General features: G+C 65.2%; 6 protein-coding genes across 6 annotated transcripts; 4 read left to right on the top strand and 2 right to left on the bottom strand.

Moving 5' to 3' along the window:
- Nucleotides 1-684: 684 nt before the first annotated feature.
- On the bottom strand, nt 685-1,841 carry FMN1 (riboflavin kinase; the record flags this gene model as incomplete). Its single annotated transcript, XM_076646220.1, has 4 exons — nt 685-857; nt 1,167-1,269; nt 1,343-1,578; nt 1,664-1,841. The coding sequence occupies 4 exons, from the start codon at nt 1,839-1,841 to the stop codon at nt 685-687; spliced, it is 690 nt and encodes a 229-aa protein (XP_076508499.1).
- Nucleotides 1,842-2,097: 256 nt separating this feature from the next.
- On the top strand, nt 2,098-6,358 carry RRP12 (mRNA-binding protein RRP12; the record flags this gene model as incomplete). Its single annotated transcript, XM_076646219.1, has 7 exons — nt 2,098-2,829; nt 2,890-4,539; nt 4,599-4,941; nt 5,005-5,390; nt 5,455-5,707; nt 5,767-6,158; nt 6,221-6,358. 7 exons carry the CDS (start codon nt 2,098-2,100, stop codon nt 6,356-6,358), a joined length of 3,894 nt encoding a protein of 1,297 aa, XP_076508498.1.
- Nucleotides 6,359-6,555: 197 nt separating this feature from the next.
- JCM10292_005319 (class II glutamine amidotransferase) lies at nt 6,556-8,210 on the bottom strand (the record flags this gene model as incomplete). The annotated part of the gene is made up of 8 exons (XM_076646218.1): nt 6,556-6,576; nt 6,638-6,824; nt 6,915-7,335; nt 7,413-7,502; nt 7,568-7,649; nt 7,714-7,997; nt 8,062-8,095; nt 8,157-8,210. 8 exons carry the CDS (start codon nt 8,208-8,210, stop codon nt 6,556-6,558), a joined length of 1,173 nt encoding a protein of 390 aa, XP_076508497.1.
- Nucleotides 8,211-8,934: 724 nt separating this feature from the next.
- JCM10292_005318 (uncharacterized protein) lies at nt 8,935-11,895 on the top strand (the record flags this gene model as incomplete). The annotated part of the gene is made up of 10 exons (XM_076646217.1): nt 8,935-9,107; nt 9,173-9,260; nt 9,328-9,341; nt 9,403-9,432; nt 9,491-9,627; nt 9,692-9,988; nt 10,048-10,146; nt 10,202-10,277; nt 10,340-10,896; nt 10,958-11,895. The coding sequence occupies 10 exons, from the start codon at nt 8,935-8,937 to the stop codon at nt 11,893-11,895; spliced, it is 2,409 nt and encodes an 802-aa protein (XP_076508496.1).
- Nucleotides 11,896-12,053: 158 nt separating this feature from the next.
- Nucleotides 12,054-14,553, top strand: JCM10292_005317 (choline/carnitine O-acyltransferase; the record flags this gene model as incomplete). The annotated part of the gene is made up of 7 exons (XM_076646216.1): nt 12,054-12,500; nt 12,597-12,650; nt 12,711-13,422; nt 13,488-13,746; nt 13,806-13,842; nt 13,902-14,346; nt 14,417-14,553. The coding sequence occupies 7 exons, from the start codon at nt 12,054-12,056 to the stop codon at nt 14,551-14,553; spliced, it is 2,091 nt and encodes a 696-aa protein (XP_076508495.1).
- A 389-nt stretch (nt 14,554-14,942) lies between these two features.
- On the top strand, nt 14,943-17,010 carry JCM10292_005316 (metallophosphoesterase family protein; the record flags this gene model as incomplete). The annotated part of the gene is made up of 2 exons (XM_076646215.1): nt 14,943-16,408; nt 16,467-17,010. 2 exons carry the CDS (start codon nt 14,943-14,945, stop codon nt 17,008-17,010), a joined length of 2,010 nt encoding a protein of 669 aa, XP_076508494.1.
- Between the last annotated feature and the right edge of the window lie 38 nt (nt 17,011-17,048).

Genomic DNA, 17,048 nt, shown 5'->3' with positions numbered 1-17,048 from the left:
AACCTAAAGCCTTCTTCTTAATATTATTATATGACCTAACCCTAACCCTAACCCTAACCCTAACCCTAACCCTAACCCTAACCCTAACCCTAACCCTAACCCTAACCCTAACCCTAACCTGATATTGTGCATTTTTCAGAGTCTGATGGTGCCCTAACTGGCCCCCTAACTGACTGGCCCCTACCCTAGTCTGGGTATCTAATGAGGAGAAGAGGCGGCACCGACGACAACCCGGATAGCGTCGGAGCGCGAATGCATGCGCAGCCGAGAGAGCGTAGACTAGCAAGCACTCAAAAGGGCCTACATGGCCGGCGAGCAACGAGGACGAGCGACAAGACGGGGACCAAGATCAGGAGCAACCTCCGACCGCTTCGCTTCGTTCCGCCTATCTCCGCAAAACTCGTCGCCGCAACGCCGTACCATCCGACATGTTTCTTTCGTTTCTTTTCTCCCTCTTTTCCCCCACCTCCACAGACACTCTCCATCTGGTTGTCGTCCTCCCCGCTTCCGCATGTTTTCGCAGATTGTCTCTTTCCGCCCAGCAAACGAGCAGCACTCTCCAAATCCAGTCCAAGAGTCCGCAGCCGCAAGAAAAGAGCATACAACAATGCACTGCACTTTGTGTATCGCGTGACCGAGCCAGTTCTACCCGTGAAACCGTTGTAGCGCACCCACGGGCCACCATCACGCCTCGCCCGGCCGGACGCGCGGTTTTGCCGGGTCTTCTGCCGGCGGAGCCAGGGTCGAGGAGCGGAAGAAAAAGTCGTCGGCAGCGTACGAGGCGTAAGGGGTGCGGTCGGGCGCGACGGAGCGCGCGGCGACAAGCTTGTCGTGGTTGATGTCCTTGATGAGGGCGTCTGTGGGGGATGCGAGAGGGTCAGCGGATGTCGTCAGGGTGTAGTGAAGCTGCTGGCGGGTAGCGTGGCGAATGCAGCGGGCAAGAGCGGGGCACAGCGGAGTGACAACTGAAAGAGGCGCTGCGCGGATCCGCTGCGCAGCGTGTCTGCGCCGACGGACTGCGCCATGGGATGCGCACTGCGCCATCGAGCGTCGATGCCCCCTCCAGGCTCGCTGCGCTCGCGACCCGGTCCAGCGCGGGCTCGCTGCGCTCGCAGCAACAGCGACTGCCGCACTCGTTCCACCAGGTGCGAGCGAACAGGACGCACCGAGGCTCGAGTAGTTGTACTCGGGGCGGATGAAGCCGAGCATGACGACGCGGAGCTCCTTGCCGTAAAAGTCGGAGGGATAGTCGTGCAGGATGTGGACCTCCTGCGCGGCGAGGATGCGACGAAGCGAGAGTCAGCAAACGCACGCGGACGGAGCCAACCCACGCGAGACGCACGGCGGTGCGGGTGTCGTTGTTGTAGAACGGGTTCCAGCCGATGCTCATGACCATGGGGTGCACGCGGTCGTGGTCGTTCGGGCCGGTCGAGGGCGACGAGTCGGAGGGCGAGGGAAAGGCCGAGAGGGCAGCGTCGCGCTCGGCGGATGCGGGGTCGAGGACACGAGCAAAGCCAAAGTAGACACCGGTGTTGAGCGTGTGGGCGTAGGGCTCGATGCTCGAGTCGGGGAGGTTGGCTGCGACGCGACGAGCGACGAGGTGGGGGATGCCGAGTCAGCGCGAGACGGCGGAGAGGCGCGGTCGGGCGCGGTGGAGACGCACCTGTGGGGCATCCGAGGTCCTTTGAGCCCCTGCCGAACCCGCGGGTGACCCAGCCGTCGAGGTAGACGGGGCACGGCGGCTGCGGGCCGGCCTCGTCGCCTGCGAGGTCGGGGCGCTCGAGGGCGGGGTCGTGCTCGAGCGGCTTTGTGCGCTTGATGAGCGAAGTGCCCGTCGACATGGCTCGGCGCGCGAGAGAGACGTCGGCGAACGCAGCGATGACCGAGCAACCCGGAGGAGGGGAGCACTCGAAGCCAAAGGGGAAAAGCGGGACACAGTGGAACAGCTTTGTTACATTGTACTGGGCACTCCCATGCCAGAAAGAACGCCCACACTTGACGAGGCGGTGCACCCGTCGCTTCGAGCTCGACGAACGCACTCCGCTCCGGCTGCTCCCTCTCGCTCCCACCGCTGCCAGGAGCCACGCAGAGCCCGTCATGGCCACGCTCGACGCTGCGTGGACCAAGATCCGCGCGCAGCAGCACTCGCAGGTGCCCAACATCCAGAAGCCCGCGCTCCTCCTCGTCGCCATCGAACAGACCCTCGGCGACCAGAACCGCAGCCCGGGCGCCTACTGGGTCGCGCTCCTCTCGACCCTGACCCAGCTCGCGCAGGACCCGCAAGCCGCCACCCCCGGCGACAAGCGCCAGCTCCTCGAGGCCGCCCTCTACCTCGCCGCGACCCTCGTCCCCTTCCTCGACCCGCCCCAGCTCCGCGCAAAGCTCGACACCCTCCACGCCCTGCCCCCCTTGCTCGCCTCGTTCGCCGCCCACGCCCCCGCCCTCAAGTCCCTCGTCGCCCTCGCCCAGCACCTCGTCGTCGCCGCGCCCGCCCAGACCCTCGAGCGCGACCGCGACGGCTGCCGCGCCGTCTACGCCACCCTCCTCTCGCTCTGCGCCGACGCCCGTCCCAAGGTCCGCCGCCGCGCACAAGACGCCGTCCACGCCGTCCTCGCCAACCCTCCGCCGCCGGCGACCGTGCACCCGTACGCGCTCGAGTCGGCCGTCTGGATCTGCGACAAGCTCGACGACGCCCTCCGCGCCGCCAAGCGTGGCGGCAAGAAGGACGCCGCGCACGCCGGCGCCGCTGCCGAGCACGGCGCAGACGAGAGCCGCGCCATCGCCCTCCTCACGTTCGTCCGCAACCTCGGCGCGAGCTGGCCCTCCTCCGTGCGTCCGCCGATTCCCGCCGTCTGCCGGCGACACTAACGCACTTGCACGCTCCCGCAGGCGACGGCAACGCTCCTCCCGCTCCTCCTCTCGACTCTCACGCTCTCGTCCCAGCACCTCACCCTCTCAGCCCTCACTCTCCTCTCGCACCTCTTCTCGGCTGCACACGCCGCCGAATCGCTCAGCGCTGACCACGTCAAGCGCACGCTCGAGGCGCTCGTCGACGCGCGTCCCAAGGTCGCCGAGGGCACCGAGCAGGGCGAGAAGCTCCTCGCGGGCTGGGTCGAGGGCGTCGGCGAGGGCATGGTCGCGCTCGCTCGGTCCGATGCCGACGCCGCACTCGGTCGCCTCGCGACGCTCTTCCCCTCGACGCTTGGCCTGCTCGCCGCCGCGTCGACGCCCGCACTCCGCCTCGCCGTCGAGACCGCGTGCACGCTCATGATCCGGCACTGCATCCCGGACGCCGAGATTCTCGCCGCGGGCGCGACCGTCAAGGGCGTGATCGAGCACGTCGAGCGCGCACTCACGTCGGCGCGGTACGCCGCCCAGTCGCAGCCGCACGTCCTCGCGCTCGTCAAGGCGCTCTTCCTCCGCCTGCGCGTGCGCGACTCGGCGAACGGCGGCAAGCCCGCCGCGGCCCGCCTCCTCACCAAGGCCCTCGTCCTCGTCGGCAAGGCGCGCGAGGACTCGCGCTTCGAGTGGAAGAAGGAGGCCGACGCCGTCCTCGACGCCGCGATCAAGGTCCTCGGGCCCGAGACCGTCCTCGAGTACCTCCCGCTCAACCTCGCGCCGGAGCAGGGCGCGTCGCCGGCCAAGGCCCGCGCGTGGCTCCTGCCGCTGCTCAAGCCGGGCATCACCAACACGCGCCTCGGCCACTTCCGCGACACGTTCGTCCCGCTCTCGGCGAGCTTCTTCAACAAGGTCGAGGACGCCAAGGCCGGCGGCCGCGACATGGAGGCCAAGGTGTGGGACACGCTCGTCGGGCAGACGTGGGCGCTTCTCCCCGGCTACTGCGAGTACCCGATCGACCTCGTCGACGCGTTCGACACCGACTTTGTCTCGCTCCTCGCCAACGTTGTATACACGCAGCCCGCGCTGCGCCCGAGCGTCTTCAAGGCGCTGTCGACGCTCCTCTCGACGACGCTCACGCTCGCCAACTCGTCGTCGCCGCCCGACCTCCTGCGCGACCAGTTCGGCCTGACGCCCGCCGACGGTCGCGCCTCGCTCAAGCACCTCGAGTCGCTCGCGCAGACGATCCTGAGCGTCGCCTTCAACGTGTACGGCAAGATGTCGCGCGGTGAGGGCGGCTACGTTCTCGAGGCGGTCGGCGCGTGGCTCGCCATCCTCCCCGCCTCCGAACTCGAAGCGACGTACGACCGCGTGTCCAAGCTCGCGCTGCAGGCGCTCGAAGCGGCCTCGACGACGCCGCACGCCAAGGACGACGCGACGCTGCCGGCGAGCCACGCGCTCGTCGACATCCTCGTCACGCTCGTCCCGCACTGCCGCGCGCAGCTCGCGCGCAGCCTGTTCGACTTCGCGCTCCAGGACGCCGTCCTCGCGAGTGGCGACGCCGCGGTGCAGAAGAAGGGGTACCGCATCCTTGCGCGCCTGTGCGAGGTCGACGGCATGGCCGTGCTTCAGGGCCGCGAGGGCGACGTGATAGACCGCGTCGTCGAGGGCGCCGAAAAGGTTGCCAACGGTGCCAAGCGGGTGCGTTTGATATCAGTCCACGCCATGTTCAGTGAGCTGACTCGTGATCACTCTCGCAGGACCGCGTCTCGCTCCTCGCGGCGCTGATTCCGCTCATCCCCGCCGATTCGCTCCACATCGTCCCGTCGCTCATCCCCGAAGCAGTCCTCTCGACAAAAGAGTCGAACGGCGTGACGCGCGAGGCGGCGTACGCGCTCCTCGTCTCGATGGGCGAAAAGATGCGCGCTGGCGGGCGCATCAAGCGGCACCTGATCAAGGGCATGGAGGACTCGATGGAGGACGAGGTCGACGCGAGTGAAGAAGAGTTCGTCACGATGCTCAGCGCCGGCCTCGCCGCAACGAGTCCGCACATGATTGCCGCGACCATCGGCGCGCTCGGCCGCCTCGTCTGGGAGTTCCACGGTGCGCACTCTCGCTTTGTCGCACCACAGATTCGGATAGCTCACCCTGCCATTGCACGCACAGACACGCTCAAGGACTCGTACCTCAGCGAGCTCGTCGATACGATCGTCGTCTTCCTCACGTCGGCCAACCGCGAGATCGTCAAGGCCGGCCTCGGCTTTGTCAAGGTGGCCGTCGTCACGCTCCCCGCGGCACTCGTCACGCCCTCGCTCCCCGCCATGGTCCCCGCCCTCGTCAACTGGTCGCACGAGCACTCGAACCACTTCAAGGTCAAGATCCGGCACCTGCTCGAGCGCATGATCCGCAAGTACGGCTACGACGACGTCGAGCGGTACGTGCCTGAGGACGACAAGAAGCTCGTCAACAACATCCGCAAGCGCCAGGCGCGCAGCAGGAAGAAGAAGGCCGCTGCGATGGATGTCGACGGCGAGCAGGACGAGGACGATGAGGTGCGCTATCAACGAGCCCACTCCCCGAGTCGCTCGAGCTCACCCATTTTGCGCGCACACACAGGCACCAAAGCCGCAGGCGGCGCAGCGCTCGGCGTACGACGAGGTGCTGTACGGCTCCGACTCGGACGTCTCGGCCGCATCGGACGACGAGCAGGAGGGCCCCGTGCGCCACGCGCCGACGGGCGTCAAGAACCGCAAGTCGCAGATGCGCAAGGCCAAGAAGGACGAGCGCGAGGGCGGCGGGGCGTACATCCAGGAGGGCGAGAACGAGGTGCTCGACTTGCTCGACGACCGCATGATGAGCCGCATCTCTGGTCCGTTACGCTTTTGCTTCCGTTAAACTTTGCACCGCGCTGACTACTTCCTACAACAGCCGCCAAGCCCGCAGCAGCGTCGACATCGCGCAAGCCGCTCGACTCGCACTTCAAGACTGACGACTCGGGCAAGTACCGCTTCGAGGAGCCCGACTCGGACAAGGAGGACGGTCCTGCCGCCGCACCGGCACGCGCAGGCGGCGCCGGCATGGGCGACTACATCGAGGCGATGCATGGCGAGGACGGGCACACGCGCGATGCCAAGGGCAAAATTCGGTTCAACAAGTCGCAGGGCAAGCGCGGGCGCGGCAACGACGACGACTTTGACCTCGAGGGCGACGTCGACCGCGACGTGCCCGTCACCGCGGGTCTCAAGGAGCTCGAGGTCAGCCGCAAGAAGAAGAAGCAGCGCAAGGAGGTTGAGCGCATCGGCGGCGACTTCAAGGCCAAGGTGCGACAATCTTTGTCGCTCGCACTCCTCTCGAGCCAACTGACCCGTCAACGCTTCCGCAGCGCGCTGGAGGTGATGTCAAGAAGGACGGCATGCAGCCGTACGCCTTCGTTCCGCTGCAGCAGGTCGCTGGCAAGAAGTCGAACCAGCGCGGTCCCAAGCTGGGCATCACCGGTCTCAAGCGTGCTGGCAAGAAGTAGTCGCTTCGTAGCTTCGGCTTCTGGCTTCCCGCCCCGCCCGTTCTTTGCGGTTTCCTCTCTTCCGCCCTCGCATTTCCGCTGTACCTCGCTCGATCCCGGTTGTACTCGTCGTTTTCGCAATTGCATCCCTGTCTATTTTGCACAATCTACAGTCTGATCTGTCTCTGGTCGAAGAATTGTTGGCCATTCCGCTCTCGTCAGCGGTTGCTCCGCGCAGTCTGTGGCAAATAATGTCAGTCTCCACTCCAAATAAGACGATGAGGAGACTAGGTAACGCACAGGATACAGCCGCAAGTCGTGCACGCGGGAGGAGTGCAGTGGCGAGAGGTGGTCGGGCTCGCGAGCGGGAAAGAGCCGTTTGATGCGCGGTTTCCACCAGCCCTTCGGCGGAAGGGTGTGCGTCTTGAGCTGGTGCTCGCGCTGCGTTTGCACGAGATCGAGCTCCGCGGTAGTGCTGAGGAGGAGGCTGAACGCACGTCGAGCGGAAGGCGAAAGGGCGGAAGCGGAACAGTCAGTTTCGCAAGCAAGCGGTAGACAGGAGAAAGCCCACACGTACTCGCCGTTCTTCATGAGCACCCACTCGTCGTGCGCCTCCTTGGTCATGGGCTCGCTCGCAACGACGACATGCGGCGCATGCTCCTCGCGCGGCTTGTTGCCCAGGTCCCTCCCGCCGTCCGGGTGCTGTCGGTACCTCCTGTCGAGCGCCGATCCGCCAACGCTGGACCAGTACAAGCTTGGAGCTTCGCGCTCGGGTGGATGCGCGAAGCGGAGTGCGAGAAAGTCGGTCCCGGTGGAAAGCGCGACATTGAACGAGATCCAGCTGCGAGGATGGCCATGTGCGTCGACCCAGCCGCCTTGCGGCTCGCAGATAGAGATGAGCTCTGCGATGGTGCGGCGGAGGGCGGTCTCGAGCTCCCACGTGTAATAGTCGCGAAGCCAAGGGCCGTCCGAATCCAAGTAGCTCAGAAACAACGCGACTGCCAATGTGCGCAGAATTAGATGGGTCAGACGGTAGACAATTGCGACTCCTGCTTTGAGCCAGGGTGAGACGTACACGCGTGCTCGCTATCTGTGTCGCCCTTGATGACACGGCGAGCGGCGTACGAGACGCGCTGGCGAATCTCATGGACGTGCGTGGCAAACCCTGCAAATCGCATAGAGTGAGCTGTGATCCGTCATGCAGGTCTCCCTTCAGAGTCACCGACTGACCGCCGATACCGCCGTTGTGCATGAAAAGGAAGCGACCAGCCTTGAAGGGATGGCAGTTTGCCTGCGAGTTCCGCCCGGCGGTCTACCCACCCTTGCTGTGAGTGCGACTTGCTCTCCACTTTGCGTAAAGTAAAGTGAAGACGCACAGCTGCGCGAATATGGCCAAAGACAACGGCGCTCGGGATGCTCTGGCAGATCTCGGCGAGGTTCTCGTTGCCTTCCGGGTCCTGCACGCTGCGGTAGACCGTAGGCGACAGCAGCTGTGTGTGCGCGTGTGCAATGCTGTCATGCAAGAGCGCGCCGTAGCGAGCTGGAACGGACGTGTACCAGCCGACGCCGAAGCCATCGACGTTCGTTTTGTGATTCGGGTTCGTCAGGTTGTCGGCAACATTGTACGGCGGCGGTACGTCGGGCAGGTAGTGATGATGAGCTTTCCATACGTGGTCAAGTCAAGGTGTCAGTTGACATCCTGGCAAGACGAAAGGCGGACAAACTCTGGCTGACGAGCGAATGCTCCGAACGCAGAATCTGCGAGTAGCGTCGGGCTCGTGAGAAGGAAGGGCAGTCAATGAAAAGAAACGGCACGCACAACATCTGCAAGCAGGATCGGCTCGGTCGAGAAGTACGCGATCCAGCGACACATCGCACGCCCAGTGGACGAAGAGCGAAGCAGACGGTACGAGTCAGGCGGTCACGTAACCTACAAAGCCGCCCAGTGGGAAGTCCGCGGAGCTCATCACGCAATCCTCGAGCAGAAGCACGGTCGGCGGACCCGACTCGGTGTGCGGACGAAGGACCACGCGGCTCGGGCCGAGAGGAGAGCCTAAGTAGCGTGAGCCTTTGGCCCTCGCTCGGAGCGGATCTCGAGAGGAACGAAGCGATTGTTCAGCACAACAGCCACCGCGAGCTTGAAGCACAGCTAGGAAGCATCCAACGCAGGCGTGAGAGGCAGTCCGCAAGCAGGAGGACGCCGCAAGAGCGGAGTCAGCACGCCATGAAAGGCGGTGAAGGACTTCGTGTGCGGCTCGGAGCATCGAGAAAGAGCCGTACAGCCCCACGACCGGCCGTAGCCCGCTGCCTGCGCGTATCTCGAGGTCGAGGCAGACGGAGAGGAGCAGGTTCGCCTCGACCCGCACGGCCACTCTCGGCCCCGACGAGGGCTGCGAGGCTCAGACAGACTTGCAAGAGTTTCTCGTACACTCCAGCTGCCGCCTCGTCCACCTGGTCGCTCGTTGTCGCGCGCTGTCGAGGCGTCATCAGCTGTCGGCCCCACCTGGACCGCAGAGTCGCGTGCACACGGCTCAAGCGCCGGGACACTGCGCAGTAGGGACGGAGCTGGAGCACAGGCAGCTAGCCAGCTACGCACGATGGACCCGAGCAACCCGGACGGCTCGGGCGCGCACCTTCCGTTCGGCGTCCTCCTCGCCGCATCGCTCTCGGCGGGCGGGTCGACCGTGCTGAGCATCGCCACCGTGTGGCTCCAGCTCAAGCACTACCACAAGCCCCGCCTCCAGCGCCTCGTCGTCCGCATCCTCGTCATGTCCGTCCCGAGCTTCCTCGTCGTCGCTCTCTTCGACCCACATTCACCGAATTGTGCATTGCCAGGGTTCCTATCTACTCAATCTCGTCGCTCATATCGCTCTACTCGCTCGATCTTGCCTTCTTCCTGGATGCCATCCGCGACGTCTACGAGGTTCGCTCCGTTTCGCTCCCGCCGGCTTCGTGACGCTAACCGCCTGTCTCGTCCCGCTCGACTCCAGGCCTTCGTCATCTAGTGCGTACATGCCACTCGTACTCAGGAGCTAGACCTGACCAAGCGGCTTGCCACCCTGCAGCTGCTTCTTTACTCTCCTCGTCGAGTACCTGTGCGTCTTGCTCCTTCGTGGGAGCACCTGTCATTCCGCGCTAACGACAGACTCACAGTGGCGGCGAGCGCTCTCTCCTAATCACCCTGCACGGCCGAGATCCCGTATCGCATCCTTGGCCGGTCAAGTACTTTCTGCACCCGATGGATGCGAGCGATCCCTTTACCTTCCTCGGCCTCAAGCGCGGTGTCCTGCGTACGTCTCAACTCATAATCCGCTTTAATACTCCTGAACCAAGCTCACACCGCCCCTTTCGCAGAATATGTCCAACTCAAGCCAATCCTCGCCTTCTTGACGGTCGTCCTGAAAGCGACGGGCACCTACAAGGACGGCTCGCTCGCAAAAGATTCTGGCTACACCTATATCTCGATTGTGTACAACCTCTCGGTCTCGCTGTCGCTCTACTGCCTCGCCATGTTCTGGGTCGCGACGCACGACGACCTCAAGCCGTACCGCCCCATGCCCAAGTTCCTCTCGGTCAAGGGCATCATCTTCTTCTCGTTCTGGCAGGGATTCGGCGTCTCGATCCTGGTTGCGAGTGGTCTCTTGCGATCTGGTACGTTCTCATCTCGCCCATTCTGCCGTGTCGGTACTCAGCCAAACCTGCGCGCGCAGACCGCTACGAGACGGAGAAGCTTTCGCTCGCAGTGCAAGACACGCTCGTCTGCCTCGAGATGCCACTCTTCGCCTTCCTCCACCTCTACGCCTTCTCCTGTGCGTGTAGACTCTGCCTGTCCGCACGAAATTGCGCTGACCTCGGCCCGCCTAGACACCGACTATGTCGACAAGAACCACGTGTACAGCGGCCGGCTGCCTGTCTGGCACGCCATGAAGGATGCGTTCGGGTGCGTAGCTATCGAAAGCGCATGTCGCGTTCTCGCGCTCACCGTTCGTGTCTTTCGCACAGCTACAAAGACCTCTTCCTCGACTCGATGACGACTGTCCGCGGCACCGGCTTCTCCTACCGCACATTTGAACCCGCTGCCGGCGCGCTGCACTCCGAGGGCCTCGTGCGCGAGCGGCGAATCCGCGCCGGCCTGCGCTACTCCGCCTCGGGGCAGCGCAAGTACTGGCTGAACCAGCCGGGGCACGAGGAGGACGCGTTCGGGCGGCGCGGCGAGGGCGTGCTCGGCGGAGGACTCGCGAGCCGCCCGATCCACGAGGTGCATCGCCGGCTCGAGCGACGAGCCGAGGCGCACCAGGGATACGCGCCGCGCGCGCACGAGGAAGACGAGGGCGGCGTCGTGCACCTCGACCCGGAGTGGGCTGCAGCCGAGCGCGCGCGGAGCAAGGCGACGGGTAACGCGATCGGGCTGGGCTGGTGGGAAGGCGGGAGGCTGTACGACGAGATTGCCGACGAGGATGACGAGAGCGACGGCGAGGAGCTTGAGTTCCGCGATCCGCAGGACACTGAGGAGCGCGAGCTGGAGGGCATGTATCGCGAGGCGAGGCAGCTAGAGTACGGTGCGCTGCGTGTCGTCTAGGCTCCACTCCGAGCTCGACTGACTTCGCCGTCCTCCCGCAGGCGACTGGGCGTATCCTGTGGTCGACGCATCGCGAGAAGCTGCGCGACGGCGCGTACGCGACGAGGAGGACGCGATCCTCTCGGGACGACTCTTCGGTCGGCGGGGCAAGCGGCCAAAGGCAGCTCATCGCCCCGGGTCGTACGGTGCTCTCGCCGAACGCGAGCCCGTCGTGCGTCCCGACTCACCCGCTATCGAAGCCGAGATCGCCGCCGACGAAGCCGCCGACGAAGACGGCGACGAGCGACACGAGCGCAAGCACCAGCGGTCAGCAAAGTCGGACCCGACCACCTCGGCGGATCATCCAGTGCCGGTCGGCACCTCGCTCTTGCACGGAGCTCGTCACGTCTTACACGCCGCATTGCCCTTCTCGTCGACCTCGTCAGCGGGTGATCCGCACAGCTCTGCCGCGCAGACTCGGCGGCACAAGAAGGCGGCGCAGAAGAAGCTGCCGCCGGACGCAGTCGATCTCGTCATCGAGGACGTGCAGGCCGAGGAGGAGGAGCAGATTCGGCAGCGGCGGCGTGGCGAGCCGGGCAACAAGCGCACGCGCGTGTACCGCCTCGCCTACGTCCCGCCGGAGGACGATGCGGACAGCAAAGGCGCGCCGACGTCTCCGCTAAGCCCGGCAAATGTCGACAAGGGCGAGCGGGTGCAGGACCCGGTTCCAGGGGAAGAGGCCCAGGTCAAGGACGTGGTCGAGCGAGACGAGGCGGAGGATGGGCCGATCCCGGGTACCGGACAAGACGATGCCGAGCCTCGGCGGAAGGGCAAGCCGGAACAGGACGAGGTCGTGCGTGTTACAGTGCAGGAGAGGGAGCAACGAGCGCGGCAGGCGGGCATCGACGAGGGGACGCGCGAGGAGGAGCAGCGGCGAGCAGCGGCACCCTTCCCGCGGGATCACGCGGTGCTGCGCGAGGAGGACAATCCATGGCGGTAGGGTTGGTGCTGCTTGGCGCCCTGTACGACTACTTTTCGCGCACGCTAAACGCAGTGGAAAAGGCGAGACACGGCCGGCGAAGTCGGGCGAGCCGGAAGCCGAAGCGCGTGTCTGCGTCCTCGCGCAGCCTCTGGTCCTCGCGCATTGCAGGAGCGAGCATGCTCCGCGCTGGTGTGCTCTGCCCAGCTCGCAGACACTTGCACCCCGCTCTCCCCGTCCCTAAGCGCTTGCTCTCGACGTCCGGCCGTGTCCTCGTGTCGGTGCACCAACTCGGCGACAAGATGCCCCCGCTGCAAACGCCCGCCTGGCACGACTGGCGCATGAATGTGCCCAGCGCGACGCCGCCCGACTCGCGCATGCTGCGCAACCAGGGCGAGGACAAGCTGCCCCGCCTCCCCGTTCCCAAGCTGGAAGACACGCTCGCCCGCCTCGAACGCTCGTGCGAGCCCCTCGTGCAGGACTCAGCCCAGCGCAAGAAGCTCCAGAGCAAGCTCCAGGCGTTCGGCCGGCCAGGAGGAGTCGGCGCCAAGCTCCAGCAGCTCCTCGAGCGCAAGCGCGACGAGCCAGGCGTGCGGAACTGGCTTGCGCGCGACTGGGATGAGCAGGTGCGTTCCTTGCGTAGCAGGAGCAGGCGCGGGAACTGACCCTCCCGCTCTCGGCCCATTATCCTCCTCCAAACGTGCATCCCGACCTTGCCGCAGGCGTACATGGCCTACCGCGATTCGGTCGTCGTCAACGTCTCGTACTACTTTGGCGTACGTCGACCAACAGTCTTGCCTCGCTCGACTTGTCCCGCTCATCTTTGCCTCCCGCAGTTCGACCGCTTCCCTCAAGCTCCCGCCAAGACCGCCAACCCTCCCGCAGCCGACCCTGCCTTTGTGGCAGCGTCCATTGTCAAGACGGCGCTCGAGTTTCGTAGACTCGTCGTCAAGGGCCTTCTCGAGCCCGAGCTGAACAACCCGCGCAACCCCAACGACGGCGAGCAGTGCATGGAATCGTACAAGTGGATGTGGAACGCGTGCCGCATCCCGGCCTCGCCTGCCGACTATGCAATCAAGACGCGTGAGGACGACCCCGCCGCGCAGTACTTTGTCGTCGCCAAGCGCAACCGCTTCTACCACGTCCCGTTCGCCGACGCGAACGGCGAGGAGTACAGTGTCGACGCGATCCGTAAGGCGGTCCAGCAGGTCATCGAAGCGGCCGAGGGCGAGCGAGACGCCGCGCCGCCCGTCGGCATCATGACGGGCATCCACCGCGACCGCTGGGCCGAGGCCCACGGTCATCTTGTCTCTTCCTCTCCGACCAACGTGGCGACTCTCCGCTCAATCCATCACGCCGCATTCCTCATCTGCCTCGACGAGGCCGAACCGCAGCCTTGGTCGGGCACGCGCGAGCTCGAGCAGTGGAGTAAGGTGCTGTGGACCGGAGGGCCCGAGGGCGGGAACCGCTGGTGGGACAAGCCGCTGCAGTGGATTGTCTACCGCAACGGAGAGGTCGGGTGCATCGGCGAACACTCGTGCATGGATGGTACGCAACGATTCAGCTTCTCTGAGCGAGCGACAGAAGCCACACTGAGCGAGTTGTCCCTGCAGGCACGCCGACGGCCCGCCTGAACGATTTCCTCACAAAGCGCATTCTTACAGGAGAGCCTGTGTCCTCCTCGTCCGCGTCATCTGCCGCTCCGGCCATCAAGCCCCTCCCGTTCGAGCTGGACTCGACCTCGCGGCAGCACGTCGCTGATGCCGAGAAGGAGTTTGCCGCGCACATCGAGCCGTACGACGTGCACTACACGATGTACAAGCGGTACGGAAAGGAAGGGATCAAGAAGATGAAGACGAGCCCGGACGGGTGGTGCGTCTTGCTTCTGCTCACCCTGCTCGTTTGCGCTGCTCACGCGCGCTCGAACACAGGTGCCAGATGCTTTTCCAGATCGCTTACTACTTGACCGTGCGCCTATGTAATGCTTCCACGCAAAGTCGAAAGGCAGCTAACACCCGCTCGCGCAGTTCGGCCGCCCGTGTGCGACGTACGAGGCGGCGCAAACCCGGCGGTTCCAGCTCGGCCGCACCGAGACGGTCCGCATCCTCACGCCCGAGTCGCTTGCATTTGTGCGCGCGCTCGTCGACCCGTCGTCGTCGGTCTCGACAGCGGACAAGCTTGCCCTCTTCCGCGCCGCGATCGCGCATCACGGCAAGGACATGAAGCTTGCGTCTTCCGGATCGGGCATCGACCGGCACCTGTTCGGCCTCAAGATGCTCGCGGCCACGAGCAGCGAGCTCACGGATGCCGAGCGGAAGGAGGTGCTCGAGGGCGACGGGCTGTTTGCCGACCCGGTCGTCAAGGAGAGCGGGACGTGGCGCATGAGCACGAGTCAAGTGTACATTCGCCACGCGCCGGTTTATGGCTGGGGCCCCGTTGTCGAAGGAGGTGTCGGCCTGCCGTACATGATTCGTGCGTGCTCCATTTCCAACGCTTTCGAGGCAACTGAACCGAGGAGCTCACTCTGCTCACGCACTTGCAGACCCGCACGAGCTCCAGCTGTCGGTCTCGTGCCAGCGCGGTGTCCCGGGCGCCGACTTTATCAAGAACTTTGAGCGCGCTGCCGACATGCTTATGGACCTGCACGCGGAGGCGTCGCGGGAGCAGGCGCATGTGTGAATAGACGGCGACGCTTTTCTCTGTGCTGTAGACTCTGTTCATTATGAGGTGCTTTGTTGACTCAACGGAACCGTCCCGATGTGACACGAGAGCTTTGTGTGTCTGCCCGACGCGGAACGACCTCGCTTCCGCTCGTGAGCATCACTCGCACGACTCGCTTTGGGTCTAGCTCACTTCTCCGCAGTCACAACAGACCCTGCAAGCTTTCGAGGCCCAGCAAAAGGCGCAGCCTCTGCTCGTCGAGCTTGCCCGACCTCATCAGTTCTTGCCCCACTTCGGCAGCTCATGCTTCGCCCGTGACAGCGTCCAGGTGCGTGCAGGCTCACTAGATGGCGTCCACTGAGGCTCTCTGAAGGTCAATGGCATCACGCAGTCTCCACGGTGCCCGCATGGCACGAGCCCCTCCTCCCGACTCGCTGTCATTCCTCCCGGCGAGCCCGACACGGCAGAGCCTGCGAGCGCGCAGCCCGCACCCGCCCATCGTGCGCATTCCCAGCTCGCATAGCGTCGCAGGCAACGCCGCCTATTCCGCCGCACCGCCCCCTCTCCCTCCGCTCGACAAGCGGATTCTCCCCTTCTCTAGCTCGCGTGCGGCAAATCGACCGCGGTGGCCGCGACGAAGACCTCGACTCGCTGCCTTCTTGATCCTAGTCGCCGTCGTCCTGCTCGCCCTCTTCTACTTCTCGACTCCCGTCACCGACTTCCTCTTCCTAGCGCGCTTCAAGCTGCGCGACCTCGCCTTCGATCAGCGATGGTCGTCGCCAATCCTTCTGCTCGTGGGCTTGCGTACTTCGCCTTGTCAACTGCGGAAAGAGCCGCTGCTCTTTGTTCGCGGCGAAGGACAGACGGCGCTCGTCTGGGAGACGAACGGGTGTCGCGAAGGCGCACAAGCGTGGACTGCTCGTTTGGGGCTCGCCACCGCGCGGCACAGCGCGCATGGAACGCTCACTCGAGCGAGCGGGAAGGAACGGCAGGCGCAGTGGCGCTCGCTCGACGTGCAGAGAACGGTTGTGCAGAAGGAGACCGCCGAACAGGGCGGACGGATCGTCCATACGGCACACCTGGACGGTCTACAGGGCGGAGAGCTGTACCAGTACGAGCTGGCGCTCACGGCGCTGCCGAGTCGGCGCACGAGCACGCTTGTCCGACACGCCTTTCCGTGGCTCGGCGTCGAGGTCTCGCACGAGGACAGACCGACGACGCTGCACATTGCATGTGTCGCCGATAACCAGTACAACCTGCGCATATTCCGCCGCGTGCTTGTCCGCCTCCTTTCGTTCGCCTCGTCGCTGCCCACGTCGCGCTACTTCCCGACCTCTGCCCTCCCGCGCCCCTTCACCCTCCCGTCTCTTTCCCACCACTCGCCGCTCAAGCGCCCTCACCTCCTCCTGCACGCCGGCGACGCGGTGCAGAACCCGCACGCGCTCGCGCAGTGGCAGACCGACTTCTGGGACCCACTCACGCGCGGCCTCGGCGCGCGGTGGCCCGCGGGACAGAAGACGCCCGTGCTGCTCGCGCGCGGGAATCACGATTGGGACGAGACGGGTTCGAACGTCTACACGGGTGGAGGCGGGCTCAGGCGCGACCGGCCCGCGGGACGCTTCGAGCGCAACGACCCGCTCGCGAGGCGAGGGACGTACTACGCCTTTTCGCCGCACGCGAGGATGCGGATCGTCGTGCTCGACTCGAACTTGCCGAGCGAGGACGAGCAGCTCGAGCAGGAGCGGTGGCTCGAGTGGGAGGTTGGGCGCGACGAATGGACGAGCGCGAGCTTCAAGGTTGCCGTGGTACATACGGCGCCGTTCATCGAATGGTGGGACACCGAGGCGTGGACTGCGGGTCGCGAGTCCGAGTGGTGCGTACTGCTTGTATCGCTAGTACGGCGAATACCTCTAAACGCATCGTACTCGCAGGTCTTCCTACGTCCGCGCACGACTGGTTCCGCTCCTCTCGCGCGCTAACTGCGCCCTGGTCCTCTCGGGTCACTCGCACGCCTACACGCGCGGCTTCCTCCCCACCTCGCTGGTCTCGGCCTTCTCTTCCGCGCCCAACTCGTCGGCGGTCCCTCCCGCGGCGCTGTCGTCCGCGCGCGCTCATGCCGCCAGCAGCGCGAACGACGAAGTTGGGATGCTCCTCGTGACGTTTGGCGGTGCGGGCGGGACGCTCGACGACGAGCGCGTCGAGGACTGGGGGTTCATGCGCCGGTCGATCAGCGAGCGGTACCACGCCGGGTGGATCGCGGCTTCCTTTGCGGGCGCGGGAGGAGTCGAACCGCCTGCGGCTGCGGCCGTGGACGAGGCGCGGGAGGAGGAAGTGTTCCGCGTGGACGGGGTCGAGGCGAGGTGCGACGAGGAGAGGGGGAAGAAGCGCGCGAGAGATGTGCTCGAGTGGCGCGCGGTCGGGCTCGAGGGCGGCGAGCTGGACCGGTGGTACCTCGTCGCCGACTCGTGTGTGTAGACGCTGCGGGAACTGCACGCGTTTCTGCGCGCCACGTT

Source organism: Rhodotorula paludigena, assembly GCF_050403205.1.
Source record: "Rhodotorula paludigena JCM10292 DNA, Rt_paludigena_JCM10292v1_ctg3, whole genome shotgun sequence".
NCBI classification, from domain to species: Eukaryota; Fungi; Basidiomycota; class Microbotryomycetes; order Sporidiobolales; family Sporidiobolaceae; genus Rhodotorula; species Rhodotorula paludigena.
The sequence above is the reverse complement of the archived record's forward strand: the minus strand, read 5'-3'. Positions and strand labels throughout refer to the sequence as shown.